Source organism: Nicotiana tabacum, chromosome 1, assembly GCF_000715075.1.
Source record: "Nicotiana tabacum cultivar K326 chromosome 1, ASM71507v2, whole genome shotgun sequence".
NCBI classification, from domain to species: Eukaryota; Viridiplantae; Streptophyta; class Magnoliopsida; order Solanales; family Solanaceae; genus Nicotiana; species Nicotiana tabacum.
Window position 1 is genome coordinate 44,965,558 of NC_134080.1, and position 15,875 is coordinate 44,981,432.

Sequence of the window (15,875 nt, forward strand, 5' to 3'; positions counted from 1 at the left end):
TAAGGGTCCACCAAACTATATAGAGAATCAGGTTCTCTATCAGTTCCCACAGTAAGAAACAGACTATAAAACCAAACAGTATAGGGAACCAGGTTCTCTATCTGTTCCCATGGTAAATCGGCAGTAAATAAAGAACACACGATATTTACATATAAAACACCTTGCTCAAGGGATTAAAAACCACGACCTACCCTAGTAGGATTTCAACTCCACTAACCGAGCAAACTTCAGATTACAACCTATGCAACCTAGGAATTAACCTCTTAATCTCGCACTAACTTGCAATACTCTATTACAAGCCACTTTGTAATTACTATATAACAAAAACTTTGGTATCCCTCACTAACTTGTAACACACCTATTACAAGCCACTTTGTAATACATCTATTACAAAGACTTCTAACTTGACTAACTCTAGCCAAGGCACAAACACAATGGTTTATGATTTACAATGGCTTCCTACACAATACTTCTAACTAAGCTAAGTAGGAATTACAAGTGAAGAACAAAATAATAAAGACTCAACAAACCTACGGATTTAAGATACCTTTATTCTTTGGATCTGGTCCTTGAGGTTGCAGTAGCTTTGTTCTTGAGAGATGTGGTGGCTAGCACTTGAGAGAATATTTTCTTTTGATTTGCAAGTGTCGAGAAGATGAAATCTCTTGCCTCATATTAATAATATGTGTGTGTGATGTCATCAAGGGTGATGTAATAAAGTGCCCTTTAGTTTGGCCTTAGCAAGCTACAACTGTGCTGCTATACTGCTGCCAGACAGTACCATGCAGTAGCTTTTACAGTTGTAGAGTTGACTGTACAACGACCAGGGGAACTGATCCCTATCTGTTCCCTCTGCTGTTTCCGTAACTTATTTCATTGAGAATTGAAACAGACATCTGACTAGTTACTCTGAATGCAAGGGAACTAATTGTATCAGATTCCTTATCTTGTTCTCTCATGAAGTTTGTCAAATCATTAAAACAAAAGACGCATAACTTATCAATTTCCCTCTTTTTGATGATGACAAACTTAGAATTGATATTCCCCCTGAGAACCAGATCTCCCTATTGTTCCCCTACGAATCAGTTATATTTCCCATGAGAACCAAACCAAAGGAACTGATCACAACTGGTTCTTCAAGATTGTTCGGCAAATCATCAAAACACAAAATAACATAACTTATCAATTTCCCCCTTTGTGATGATGACAAACCTAAAATTAATGTTCCTCTTGAGAACCAGATTCCTCACATATTTCCCTGCAGATCAGACCTATAATCAACATGTTATCAGCAACGTTCCCCCTACGAAACAGAGTTATTTTTCATGCACAACACAATATATCAATTCGATTATGTTCCTCCCCTTGTTGACACTTATGTAACTTTCCTTTTTGGAATCATTAAAAAGAATAATAGAAGAAGCACAACCAAAAGGAAGTTCAACAACATTAACTCATGCCACTTGGGCAACACAACATAAACAATAACAAGAACAACAAGTGAATGGCATTGTACAAAATAGAGTGATTTCCCATAGTAGAGTAATTATAACAAAATCATAGTAGTTTCAACAATATAGAATATGACAATTTAAACAACTAAGTACCAATGTCATCAAATATAGGGATCAAAAGACGATAGGCGTTTGAGGGAATTTGGAAGGAGTGAAAGACATGGATCACTAGGCAAGAAGAAAAGTAAGGGGCTAAGGCCTTGATGAACTTGTCCATTTGTTTATTCACTCTCCTTTGATCAATGGTCATCTGCTCTCTCAATTCCTCCACCTGCCTTCAACTTAGCATTCTATTCTTCCAAGGGTCCATGGGGACATGGTTCTCTACCTATCTGGGCAGACTGAACCATCAATCAGATCACCAAGAATCTCTCGAAGCTTTTCCTCATTAAGAACAAGCTCAATCCCATGCACACATAGCATCAGAGTATCACATACAACATAGAAGTTTTTTACTTATTCTTCATAAACGTTGGAACTTGGAGGAACAAAGAGGTGATTCTATTTTTGGAACTCAACAATGTCAAGAAGTTCCTCCATTTTTCAGTAATATAAGAGTCAACATTGTGCCTAACAACCCATTTTTTTTAGACTTTAGAGTCTTCTACCTCTCCAAACCCGATAACTCAACCTTTTGCTTCTGTAAGGAACTAGGCTCCTCACTCACACTACCCTGAGCGGCCTTGCTCCCTCTTCTTCTTCTCAATCTTTTCACCCTTATCATCTGCTGCATCTTTCTCAGCCAACTTTCTTTTCTTCATTTTTTTTGAATTCTTTCTCACAAGTAAAGATTTTTTCCACTTCATACTCTCTTCCACAATCACCACATCAGTAGGTCATACCACTTCATCATCAAGCAGCCTATTTTTTATCAATCCTTTTTACTGAATTGGAGGTTCATTTAAGCACATAACCCAAGAGAAGAAGATCATCATCAGAATTAACATCCTAAGAAGGATTTGAGGGACCAAGTCTGTCATTCAGTTCCCCCTTTTCTAGCACATTCACCGATTCCTCCATCCTTCAAGGCTTTACAAACCCAACAACAATTTCAGCCTTACTCTCTATAATATTAGATCTACCCCGTTCTTTTTCAGTTAAAGTCCTATCAAAATCTACCAAAAACTTCTTGGGTTTCGATTCAGATGGATTTAGGATTTTGGAAGGTGATAGAGTTGGGTTCACTTCTGGCATATTTGGAGAGAAGGATTCATTTTGAGATAAGTTTTGGGTGTGAGAGAAGGAAATGGTTTCCGGGGTAGCAGGTCAGTTTAGAAAAGTTTTAAAATTTTGGACTTCAAAATTTGGAGAGAGATGAGAATAAATTAATGACATTACACTTCATCAGTTTAAAAAGGCATATAAGTATTGAAGAGACTACTAACCTGAGTCATAGGAACCAGGTTCCCCAACTCCAGACAATTTCTTTCAAAGTGTTCACTGCTCAGCGCCTTGGTGAAGATGTCTGCTACCTAATCCTCCGTCTTCCAGAACTTCATACAAATCAAAACCTTTTCAACATTATCCCTCAAAAAGTGATGTCGTACATCAATGTGCTTTGTCCTCTTGTGTTGTACCGGGTTCAAGCTATAAATACACCAAAGTCTTCAAGATGTTGCTTGATCTGTAGTAGTTGAGTACAACAAGAAGTAGTAACCACGTATTCAGCTTCAGTAGTAGAAAGAGCCACATAGTTTGTTTCTTTGTACCCCATGAGATCAAGCATGACCCCAGAAAATGTGCCGTTCCAGATGTGCTCTTTCTATCCACCAGATATTCAATATAATCAGCATCAACATATCCAACCAAGTCAAAAGTATCTCCTGAAAAATAGACGAGGACCGGGTCCTGCGTTCCTTTAGGATACCTCAAAATTCCCTTGGCAGCCTTCAAGTGAGAGTCTTTTGGGCCAGGTCCCAATCATTGTTCTATCTGAAGGCCTAGGGACCAGGTGCCACACTTGGTTCCTCTCAACTGATGTTCTCACATAGTAGTTATCCAGTTAGCATTTTTCAATGCTTTTTTGATATTCTTAGGCTCGATTTGAGAAACATTGAGAGGGAAACCATGTTCCTTGCCTTAGAACTAAGTTGAATACCAGAGTCTAAAGGTGTGATTACATTTTGAAGGAATGTGAACTCTTTTGCTTCTAGTTGGATACTTGAACTTCAGAATTTGAAGGACCAGGTTCTTCCATATGTGAATCATCATTGACAACAACATAATTATGACTTCCACTCTTTGTCACGCATTTGGATTACCTGATACAACATCAACAACCCTATGTTTAGCTTCAGTCGAGGTGATAGAGGGACCAGGTTCCTCTGTGCCTTTTGGAGATTCTGCTGCATCTCCTTAATCGCTTTACTTGACTTGACTCATCAAAATCAGTCTTTCCATTTGCAATATCTATAGCTTCATTAAGAGCACTTGTAAATTCTCCATCTTCATCTTCTTTGTTATGTGACTATTTGCCACCATTGTTGAGAACAAAATATTTTGCATCCAAAGGCTCCCGTGTAAGTCATCGTTGGGTCTCTCCCATTGAGCAATTCATAGAGAGTCTTCTCGAGAAGGGATCTGATCATGCATTTGTTAATCAAGTAGCAATCAGTGTTGAATGCTTGCCCACGAACCAGGTCCTCCATAACTGACTTGTTCAGCAAATAAAAACTTGCATGCCCCAGTCGTATGTGCCATAACTCTACATCATTAACAATGACACTTAAGCATGTTATATCACCACCATTTAGTGAATCAAGGTCTACAACATAGATATTCTTGAATCACTTGGCTATTAATACCATTTCACCAGTTTTATGATTGGTGAAACTGGAAGATTTGGACAAGAACTTCACTTCATTTTTCCTTATCACAGATTTGAGACACACTCAACAAGCTATATTTCAAGTTATTCACATAGTACACATTTTCAATAGCATGGAGAATGTTTTGTCAATTTTTCCAACACCAAGAATATAGCCTTCTTGTCGTTTCCAAAGGACACACTCCCACCTTGGAAGGCCTAGAGTGAGAGGAAACCATTCATTCTTCTAATTTTATGCTTAGAGCAGCCAGTATCCATGTACCATCTTTTGACTACTACCTCTCACTTCAGCCTGCACACTAAATCAATGTTTAGAATTAGGAACCCAAGCCAGCTTGGGTCCCTTATAATGATAGAATGGACGGATCAAACTTCTTTTTGCCCATGCAGCACATATTTTCTTTTCAGGGAATCAGGTTTCTCATCAGTAGGCCTCTTTTCAATAATTTTTTTTTCTGCAAAGACTGAATTTTAGTTTTACAAGAGTCCATGTAATGACCTGTTTGACCACAACGAGTACACAACCAATTATCATCCACAGTTACATACTTGCTATGGGGATTATAGGAGGTTTTAGTCTTTTGGAACCTAATTCCTTGCTTGTTTCCACCATTACTCTTATACATAGATGTTATTACATCAGAGGACCTGGTACATCTAAGTGACTTATCAAGATCATTTTAACCCTTTTCAAATCCTCCTGAAGTTGTCTATTATTTTCAAGCTCGGCAACAAGACTTGTTTTAACTTTCTTAAGCTCACTCTCAAGCTTAAGTTGAGCCTTACTAGCCACTTCTTTACCCTTAGTGTTGTCCATCCAATTTTTGTTTGTTTTTTCAACTAGTTATTTCTCTAGTTACTTCTTCCACTTGTTCCTTCAAGTCTACAATAGAAATTACCATATCATCCTCTCTTGTTCTATGTCACCAATTTCTTCTATTAAAGTATTTTTCTCATTAATGAGGCTATGATAGACATCAATCAACACATTTGCTAAGGACACCATTTTTTTCTTAGAGTAAGTTTTTAAATTTCTTTGAACATCAAGAAAACTTACCTCATCTTCCTCCTTGTCCTCGTCATCATCAGATTTAGCCATGAGTGCAAAGATTGACTCATATTCTGAAGATTCATTGTCAACAACCATCATAGATGCATCATCTTGGTCATCCTCACCTTCAGATTCGTTGGAGAAATCTCCCCAATCAACCAAAGCTTGCTTCACCATGTTGTCAACATCATCTCTTCTTTTGAATTTCCTATCAGGGACCTGATTCCTCTTAGCCGCCTTAGCAATGTTGGTTTTGTAATGATCCTGCTTATGAATAAGGCAGTCTTTAATGAAGTGTCGAGGCTTTCCACACTTATGATAGCAATCATTTCCTTTGAAATTCCTACTGGAACTTTCTTTCTTTGGGATCCCACCATTTTTACGATCCATCTTTTGAAATCTTTGAGTGAGATACGTCATTTTAGATTCATCACTACTTGAGTCAGTGTGGGCAGCTTTGAGAACCAGGTACCTCTACTCATTGTGCTCTCTTCTTTCAAGATCATTCTTTCTCTTCATCTTATATGTTTTGAGATTTCCAATAAGCTCGTCAATAGTCAGCTTCTACAGGTCTTTGGCTTCAGTGATAGCATTAACCTTGCTCTCTCAAGAACCTGGTAGAACACTGAGTATCTTCCAGACAAGATTTTTGGTTAGAATGATTTCACTAAGAGAATGAAGCTCATTGATTATGGAGGTAAAACGGGTATGCATCTCTTGAATGGACTCATGCTCTTCCATTTTAAAGAATTCATACTCAGTTGTAAGCATATCTATTTTGGACTGCTTTACCTGAGTAGTTCCCTCGTGAGCCGTTTGAAGAGCTTCCCAGATTTCCTTGGAAGATTCACATACTGAGATACGATTATACTCGTCCGGTCCAATACCACACATAAGAATCTTCTTTTCCTTGAAGTTCTTCTCAATAGCTTTTCGGTTAGCACCATTGTATTCTTGAACAATCCTTGTTCCCTTACGAACAACTTTCATAGGGACAAAGGGACCATCACAAATCACATTTCAAAGCTCGGAGTCCTCCGCCATTATGAAGTATGCATTCTTGTTTTCAACCAACCATAGTATTGGCTGTTGAATCTTGGTGGTCTGTATGTTAATTATCCTTCCTCGAAGTTTGGTGGAGCAGCCACGAAGATCCTTTCTAGTTGTTAACCTTTTAGAAAGAACCTGCTCTAATACTAATTGATAAAATTTAAGGGTCCGCCAAACTATATAGAGAACTAGGTTCTTTATCAATTCCCACAGTAAATCAGTAGTAAATAAAGAACATGCGATATTTACGTGGAAAACTCTTTGCTCAAGGGATTAAAAACCACGACCTACTCTAGTAGGATTTCAACTCCACTAACCAAGCAAACTTCAGATTACAACCTATGCAACCTAGGAATTAACCTCTTAATCCCTTACTAACTTGTAATACTCTATTACAAGCCATTTTGTAATTACTCTATTAGAAAGACTTTGGTATCTCTCACTAACTTGTAACAAACCTATTACAAGCCAATTTGTAATACCTCTATTACAAAGACTTCCAACTCAACTAACTCTAGCCAAGACACAAACACAATGGTTTATAATTTACAAAGGTTTATTACACAATGCTTCTAACTAAGCTAAGTAGGAATTACAAATGAAGAACAAAATAACAAAGACTTAACAAACTTTGGATACCATAATTCCCCAATATTAGAAGATTAAAATTTTCAATCTTTGGATCTAAGGACCTAAGATATCTTCAATCTTTGGATCTGTCCTTGAGGTTGCAGTAGCTCTGTTTTTTAGAGATGTAATGGCTAGCACTTGAGAGAATATTTTTTTTTGATTTGCAAGTATCGAGAAGATGAAATCTCTTGCCTCATATTAATGATGTGTGTGTGATGTGATGTAATAAAGTTCCCTTTAGTTTGACCTTAGCAAGTTATAGCTGTGCTGCTATACTACTGCCAGACGGTACCGTGTAGTAGCTTTTACAGTTGTAGAGTTGACTGAACAACGACCAGGGAAACTGATCCCTATCTGTTCCCTCTGCTGTTTTCTTATCTGATTTCATTGAGAATTGAACCAGACATCTGACTAGTTACTCTGAATGCAAGGGAGCTAGTTGTATCAGATTCCTTATCTTGTTCTGTCGTGAAGTTTTTCAAATCATCAAAACAAGAGACGCATAACTTATCAATTTCCTCATTTTTGATGATGACAAACTTAGAATTGATATTCCCCCTGATACCCAGATCTCTACAGTGTTCCCCCTACGAATCAACCATATTCCCCATGAGAACCAGACCAAAGGAATTGATCATAGCTGGTTCTTCAAGATTGTTTGGCAAATCATCAAAACACACAATAACATATCTTATCAGTATAGAAGATTGAAAATTTGACGAACTATACATACATGAATTAGATAGTTGACTAGTAGGTTTAGTAACAAATATTGTTTTGACATATTAAAGTACACCCCCAAAACTAGAAATACAGGATTTCAAGTCAGCTAGTGTAAAATGCACAAAGCCAGACGCCTCAATCATCCAATCATTGTAAAAAGAAACTTTACTGGAGTATCAACATTAATTATTTGTTTATAGACAAAAAATGTACCATATGGATTTACAAGTTCAATGGCACAACCTCTAATTAAGGAACAAAAATACAATCTAATTAAGCCTACTGTGACCACAAAAATTTCACTAGTTGCTCCCTTAAGGAACTGGTCTTTAAATATTGTCTTAGTTTTTATTTTTGTTGCGAAAATATCTTATTCACTAAGGATACCATAATTCCCCAATATTGGAAGATTAAAATTTTTTAGGGTTGTATAAGGGTGAATAAGAAGTAATGCCTACCCAATTTTCTGTATGAGGAGGACGGAAGAAGGGCACGGACATACGAGGTTGAAATTGAGGATGAGAGTCTTTCATGCCGAGGCCTATAACTGGTGAACGATGTGGTCATCGTCAGGCGTGATGAAGCAACACTCCCTGAACCCAGAACGAGCTCCAAGACATCGGAAAACGTGGTAAATAGTTGCACACGACTAACAGAGGGCTGTGATATCCACACCCAACCGGCTATCACGGTGTAGATCTAGCTCGATATCGGTTACGGGTCAGTAATTAATGAGAAAGGAGGATTTTTACCTTTTTTTAGAATTGTACAAGGGATGAAAGTCTCCTACTATATAAAGGGGAAGCTTTTTATTCAATAGGAGACATGGTAATTGTCACGACCCAAAACTCGACATGTCGTGATAGCGCATATCATGGTACTAGGCAAGCAGATGATTCAGACATTACCCACTCTTCCAAATTTAAAAGATACTAAAACAGGTTTAAATAAGTAAAACTCTCATAAAACTGGATAAAATATCATAACTCAACACAAAAAATTTCCAAAACCAAGGTGCCACTAAGTACATGAACATTTATACAACACAAGTCTGAAATACTGTATAAAAAAAACTGAAATTAAATAAATAAGACTGAGGGATAGGGGAGGAGAGTCAAGGTCTGCGGATGCCAGGTAGCTACCTCGAATATCTCCGAATGACATTAAACTCTGAGAATCAGCAACCACCATGTCCGAAAATACCTAGATCTGCACACGAATTGCAGGGTATAGCGTGAGTACAACCAACTTAGTAAGTAACAAGTCTAACTATTGGGTTGAAAGTAGTGACGAGCTTCACAGGTATAGTTCAATTACAGAATTACAGTACAAATATTTAGGCATGCTTTCAAGTTCAATAGTTAAAGCCCAAACAGGTAAATCATGTCAAATTCAATTGAAACAAGATATGGTATATCTCAGTATCTACATGACAGTCATATATGCCAACTGAAGTACAAAACAGTAATGAAATCATATGCATGCTCTTAGAGTATCCGTCGCTTAGTCCTCCCATACACTCCATCCTCACAGTCACTCGTTCCTCATAGTCACTCCATCCTACCAATCACTCGACACTTGCGCTCGGCACTCACAATCAGTAGGTACCTGCGCTCACTGTGGATGTGTAGAATCCGGAAGGGCAATTCCAGCTCAAGCGCTATAATAAGCAAATCGTGGCATGAATCAAATAAACATATTATGGCGTGCAGCCCGATCCCATAAGTATTCTCACAATCAGGCCCTCGGTCACTCAGTCATCAATCTCTCCAGTCTCTCGGGGCTAACAAGAATCATAATAATCAGCCCAAACAATGATGATATAATGTATCAATAAAGGACAACAGAGACTGAGATATAATATGCAATTGGCTGTAACTGAGTACAATATTTCAAGTTAAGAAAATAATTTAACATGTAACACGACCTCTGTGGGTCCTAACAGTATCAACATGTAGCCTAAGCATGATTTCGAACATGTCTGGCAGCTTAATTTCCCTAATACATGGGAAAAAATATGAATAACGCCAATATTAATCAACTATACAGTTCTGTGGAATCAACCAAGTCATAATTCGTATGGTGCACGCCCACACACCCGTCACCTAGCAAGTTTGTCACCTCAACACCAATCACATAACACATAATTCGTGGTTCATACACTCAGAACCATGTTTAGAAGTGTTACTTACCTTAATTCGTGCGAATCTCTACTCCAATAAGACCTTGCCTCACGAATCAGCCTCCAAATGCCTCGAATCTAGCCACAAATAATTCGATACAATCAACACGAGCTAAAGAAATTAATTCCATATTAAAATTCTACGTTCTTAATGAAAAGTCAAAAGTCAACTCAAAAGTCAACCCCAAGGCCCACGTCTCGGAATCGGATGAAAGTTACAAACTCTGAATGCTAATTCACCCACGAGCCCAACCATACCAAAATTATTCGATTCTGATACCAAAATCTCGATTAAATCCCCAAAATTTGGCCTAAGGAGTTTCCTCTATTTTTCCCAATTTTTCAACCTAAATCACTAATTAAAATGATGAAATCAAAGACATAATCAAGGAATTTAACCAAAACTAAGCAAGAATCACTTATCCCAATAACTCTCTCAAAAATCTCTCCAAGAATCGCCTCCAACCGAGCTCCCAAAATCAAATTTATGATATGAACTCAAACCCTCGTTTTTGAAATATTTAAGTCTGCCCAGATATCTTATTCGTGATCGCGAAGCACAAATCCTAAGTTGCCAAACTCAGACCTACGCGAACGCGGACAAGTCCACGCAAACGCGATGTACTACCTCTCCATACCTACGCGATCGCATCAACACCCACACGTTCGCATAGAGCAACACGCGTGACCTCAGTTGCTGCCTTCTATACCCTACGCGAACACGACCTTAGCCACGCGTTCGCGATTCACTGCATCCTAAAACTACGTGATCGCAATCCCCATCTCGCAAACATGTAGATCAAAGACCTCCACTACCCAATTAAGCCTACGCGATCGCGGACCTTTCCATGCAATCGTATATAAGGAAACCAGACCTGAACACTAGAAATCTTCAGCAGTCTTCCAAGCCCAAAAATTGATCTGTTAACCACTCGAAACTCACCCGAGACCACCTGGACCTCATTCAAATATACCAACAAGTCCTAAAATATCATACGAACTTAATCGAGCCTTCAAATCACATCAAACAATTCTAAATCCACGAATCACGCATCGATTCAAGCCTAAAGGACTTTTGAACTTCTAACTTCTACATTCTATGCCGAAACCTATCAAATCACGCCCGATGAACATCAAATTTTGCACAAGTCACAAATGAAACGACAGACATATGCCAACTCCCGGAACCCCAATCCGAGCCCGGTAACCACAAAGTTAACTCTTGATCAAATATCTAAATTTGCAATTTTCATCATTTCAAGTCCAACTACGGACCTCCAAATCACTATCCAGACACATTTTAAGTCCAAAATCATCCAACGGAGCTAACAGAACCATCAAAACTCTATTCTGGAGTCGTTTACACATAAGCCAACATCCGATCAATCTTTTCAACTTAAGCTTCCAACCTTGAGACTAAGTGTCTCAACTCATTCCAAAACTTTTCGGAGTTCAATCAACTATCCCGGTAAGTCACATAGCAACTATTAAGCATAAAATGAGCAATAACTAGAGAATCGGGGCTACAACTTTCAAAACGACTTGCCGGGTCATTGCAGTACCACTTAGACCAAGGCAATACAAATTCATTTTTTTTTGCTTTCCGGCTATTGCAAAGTTCTTAGTTTATTGTTGTTCTTCTTTCACAATTGATTTCGAGCTGAGGGTCCGATCAAGGGCAAAATTACTCTTTAATCTAAGTTCGAGCCAGGCCGTAAACACTATAGTTGGTTTGATTATTTATTTTTTCTTTAATTTATTTATCTAATATTCTTGATTATTTGTGTTGAATCAATCCACATATCCTTAAAATCGCATGCAAATTTAGTTGTTATCCGTTTTAAGGGTAAACAAGGGTGAAACTAGAAGTTAATAATTGTTTGTTATTAAAATCATTTGCATATTGATAATTTATTCTTAAATTTTTAGTTCAAACACTAATTTAATAATTTGCTTTAGAAATCTCAAAACTTCAATGTTGGCCTTTAGAAAGTGTTGAAGTAGACAAAGTGGATCTTCTTGATATGGTATTATTCGACTAAATTGGTGATTGTGGATCGTTTGCATTGATACTTGGAGGTTGTGTTTTAAATTTGACATTATTTGAAGCAGATTTGGGGTGATTTTATCGAAATTAGAATTGCAATATAGAAGAATACTTTGTTGAATAACATAGACAAATTATGCCAATTGAGTGGACTTTGATGAACAATTTAACTTATAAATCGATTGCAAATAGCACAAAATCATGCCAATCTGGTAGAGAGTTTGGTGAATATTAAATAAGCACAAAATTATGCCAATCAGGTAAAGTTTGTGAACAATTTAAAAAGTATGTCGAATGCAAATAATATAAAGTCATGCCAAAATGATTGAGCAATCACAAAATCATGCCAACTAGGTAGAATTTATAAAACAATTAACAATATATAGAGTAAATATAGTATAAAATTTGTTAATCGGTAGAGAAATCTCTATCAAGCAATAAGTGTATGTGTTGCCGAAGGTCATTCTTTAAATACATTAAAAATATGGACAGTTTTTAAAAACTAGTCCCTTATAAGGTTATTCATGTAAATCACCCATATGATCAACATGGTGAAATTCAAAAATAGCCAAATTTACAACCGGTCATTCAAAAATAGCCCAGTTTCAAAATTAATCGAAATATAGCCACTTTTCATGTAAAGATAAATTTGAGCGAAAACACTGTTCAAAACCCGGAAAATACGCCAGTATATTATGCTGGCTTTCCAGCATAAGTATACTTGAACTCAACATATTATACTGGAGTTCCAAGATAAGTATGCTGGAACTCCAGCATAAGTACACTAGAACTCCAACATAATATACTGGGTTCCAGCAAGTATACCGGTCCAGCATAATATACTGGAGTTTGGAGCACCAGTGCTCCAGTCTCCAGTATATATTATACTGGAGCTAGCAAAATATACCGGTCCAGCATAATATGCTGGAGTTCATACACAGGTGCACCGAACTTCAATATATTATGCTGGACCAGTCTCTGTTGCAGCAAAATAGTGACTATTTTTCATTGACTTGGTAAACGCTGGCTATTTTTGAATGACCAGTCTAAAAACTGGCTATACCGTGCTATTTTTATTGATTAACACCACAAGCGGTACAGGCCGACGGTAATGGGCTAAGGTAAATTTGCTATATGAATTTATAAGTTAACGCTTTTTGTTGTTTCTTCACTGAAGTTATAATTTTTGGATCTTATACATAAATAGTTGGGGTTTTATTGTTTGCTTTTTTTAATCGGTACATATAACTTATACACAAAAATATACATATTAGATATAAATTATATATATTACATATTTACCAACTATTTTTAGTTTAAGCAATTGGATGAACGACTACTTAAGTTAATTCTTTATATTTTTCTTGTTTCTTTACTTAAATGGGCTAGGATTTAGTTTTTTCTTGAAAAAACTACCCTCTATAGCCCCTCAAAATTTTAATAGCCCATTTTTTTCACTGGCATGAAATGGCCTTTTGGTCCAAACATATTACATCTAATAGCCCCAAAATATTTATTTTGTATAGTAACTGTCTATTTTGTATATTTTTTGTATAGTGACAGTCTATTTCGTATATTTTTGTATAGTGATAGTCTATTTTGTATATATTTTGTATAGTGATAGTCTATTTTGTATATATTTTGTATAGTGACAGTCTATTGTATATATATTGTATAGTGACAGCTTATTTAGTATATTTTGATTTAGTGATAGTTTATTTTATATATATTTTGTATAGTGACAGTCTATTATATATAAATTGTATAGTGACAGTCTATTTAGTATATATTGCATAAAATTTATATATAGAGTGTATCGTGCATCTTGAAATGTATCTATAATATTTCACTAATGTATCCCGAGCGCTTTTATGTATCCAAAGTGTATAGACTGTTCTACGATTTATAAATTTTATATATATAAAATATATCGTACATTTTACAATATATCCTTAATATATCATCAATGTATCCCGAACGTTATTATCCAAAAAAAATACATGACGTATTTAAGACTACAAGTTTTGAATATACTTCTTTCTTTATTAAATTTCTTGTTAAAATAGTTAAATAAAACGAAGAGAGTATAAAATATTTTCCCTTGTTATTCTAGTCTACAATACATGAGGCTTCGAGTCCTTAACCATCAACTCGAAAAAGACAGAAACTTCGTAGGTAACATCAACGAAATCAATTAATTACAAGTACTTTGCATAAATAAAACCCTCATTCAAAGTGAAGAACACATAATATTTCCAGCTCTTAAACTTGCTTCTTATTAGCTTTAGTATGACGCAGAAGCAAAAATCAAATATAATGAGATTAGGACAAAAACTAATCATGGCCAAGTTACATATTTTCTACTAGTGGATAAATGATTTAGGCTTTACAATTGTTTAATGAGAACGAGCAGGAGACGTTTGTTCAAAAAGAAAAATAAGAAAATTAGATGGATTGTGACGACCCAAGGGGTCATCACTTGCTTTTAGTTGATTTTTGTGTCTCCGAGGCCTTGAAAACCTCATTAGATTTGCCTTGATTTGCGTGTGCAGTCCGGGCACATAGCCTGAAAGCTTAAATATGATAATCTGTGAAAAACGATAAGTTTTTATTATAGAATGAGCCAATTTGACTTCGATCAACGTTTTGGGTAAACGGACCCGGACCCATGATTTGACGGTCCCTGAAGGTCCGTAGCAAAATATGGGACTTGGGCGTATGCCCGGAATCGAATTTCGAGGTCCCAAGCCCGAGAAATGAATTTTTAAGTGAAATTGTTTTCAGAAATTGTTTAAAGAAATTTGAAATGAAAACTGATTAGAAAGCAATGGTATCGGGCCCGTATTTTGGTTTTGGCGCCCAGTACAGGTCTTATATATGACTTGAATCATTCCTGTGAAATTTGGTTAAAAACGGACGTCGTTTGACGCGATCCGGACCTTAATTGAGAAATTTGATGTTTAAAAGAGTTTTGAGAAATTTCATTGATCTCGAGGTTTAATTCGATGCTTGTGATGTTATTTTGGTAATTTGATTATACGAATATGTCCGTAGGATGTTTTTGAGGTTGTGCGTATACTTGGGTTGGAGTTTCGAGGGTTCGGGTGAGTTTCGAGTAGGTTCCGAGATGCCTTAGGCTTAGAAAGTCAGATGTTGCAGGTTCAGGAAGTTGCAGGTCTCTGAACCCTTTAGTACGGTCCGCGAGAAATCGCATGCGACCGTGGAGGGGCCAGCGCGGTCGCCTTTGTGCGGAGTGTGTGCAGCCGGAGTCGCCTTTGTACGGTCCGCACAGGGTGCTGAATTGCAGGTCTTCAGGGAGGCTTTTACGGCCGCGGTCCATTTGATGCGGTCCGCACAGGGGGTCTGAGAGGTTTATAAATAAACGAAAATTTCAGCTATTTCTCACTTTTCAAAACCCCAAAAACATAAGAGGCGATTTTTTTCAAACAACCTTTCTTCTCCAAAACGTTGGTAAGTGATTTCTAACTCATTTTCTTCACTCCTTAACATCTTTTAACATGATTTCAACTTCAAATCGAAGATTTTCATGGGGGAAATTGGGTGTTTTGGGTAGAATCTAGGTTTTTTCTAAATTGGGGATTTGGACCTCAATTTGAGGTCCCATTTCAAAACAAATTATATATTTGGATTCGTAGGGGAATGGGTAATCGGGTTATGGTCCAAACCTCGGGTTTCGACCACGTGGGCCCGGGGGTGATTTTGACTTTTTGGATAAAACTTTGAGAAAACTCATTTTCATGCATTGGGGTTGATTCATTTAGCACTTATTGATGTAATTAAGTAACTTGTGAATAGATTCAAGTGGATTGGTGGTGGAATCAAAGGGTAAA

At 36.9% G+C, this 15,875-nt stretch overlaps 1 protein-coding gene across 1 annotated transcript; it reads right to left on the reverse strand.

The window, feature by feature from the left end:
- Positions 1–5,998: 5,998 nt before the first annotated feature.
- Positions 5,999–6,382, reverse strand: LOC142162654 (uncharacterized). Its single transcript, XM_075219070.1, has one exon. The coding sequence runs from the start codon at positions 6,380–6,382 to the stop codon at positions 5,999–6,001; it is 384 nt and encodes a 127-aa protein (XP_075075171.1).
- Between the last annotated feature and the right edge of the window lie 9,493 nt (positions 6,383–15,875).

Coding starts and splice junctions, on each gene's coding strand:
- LOC142162654 (XM_075219070.1), bottom strand. CDS start 6,382: ATGAAAGTTGTTCGTAAGGGAACAAGGATTGTTCAAGAATACAATGGT.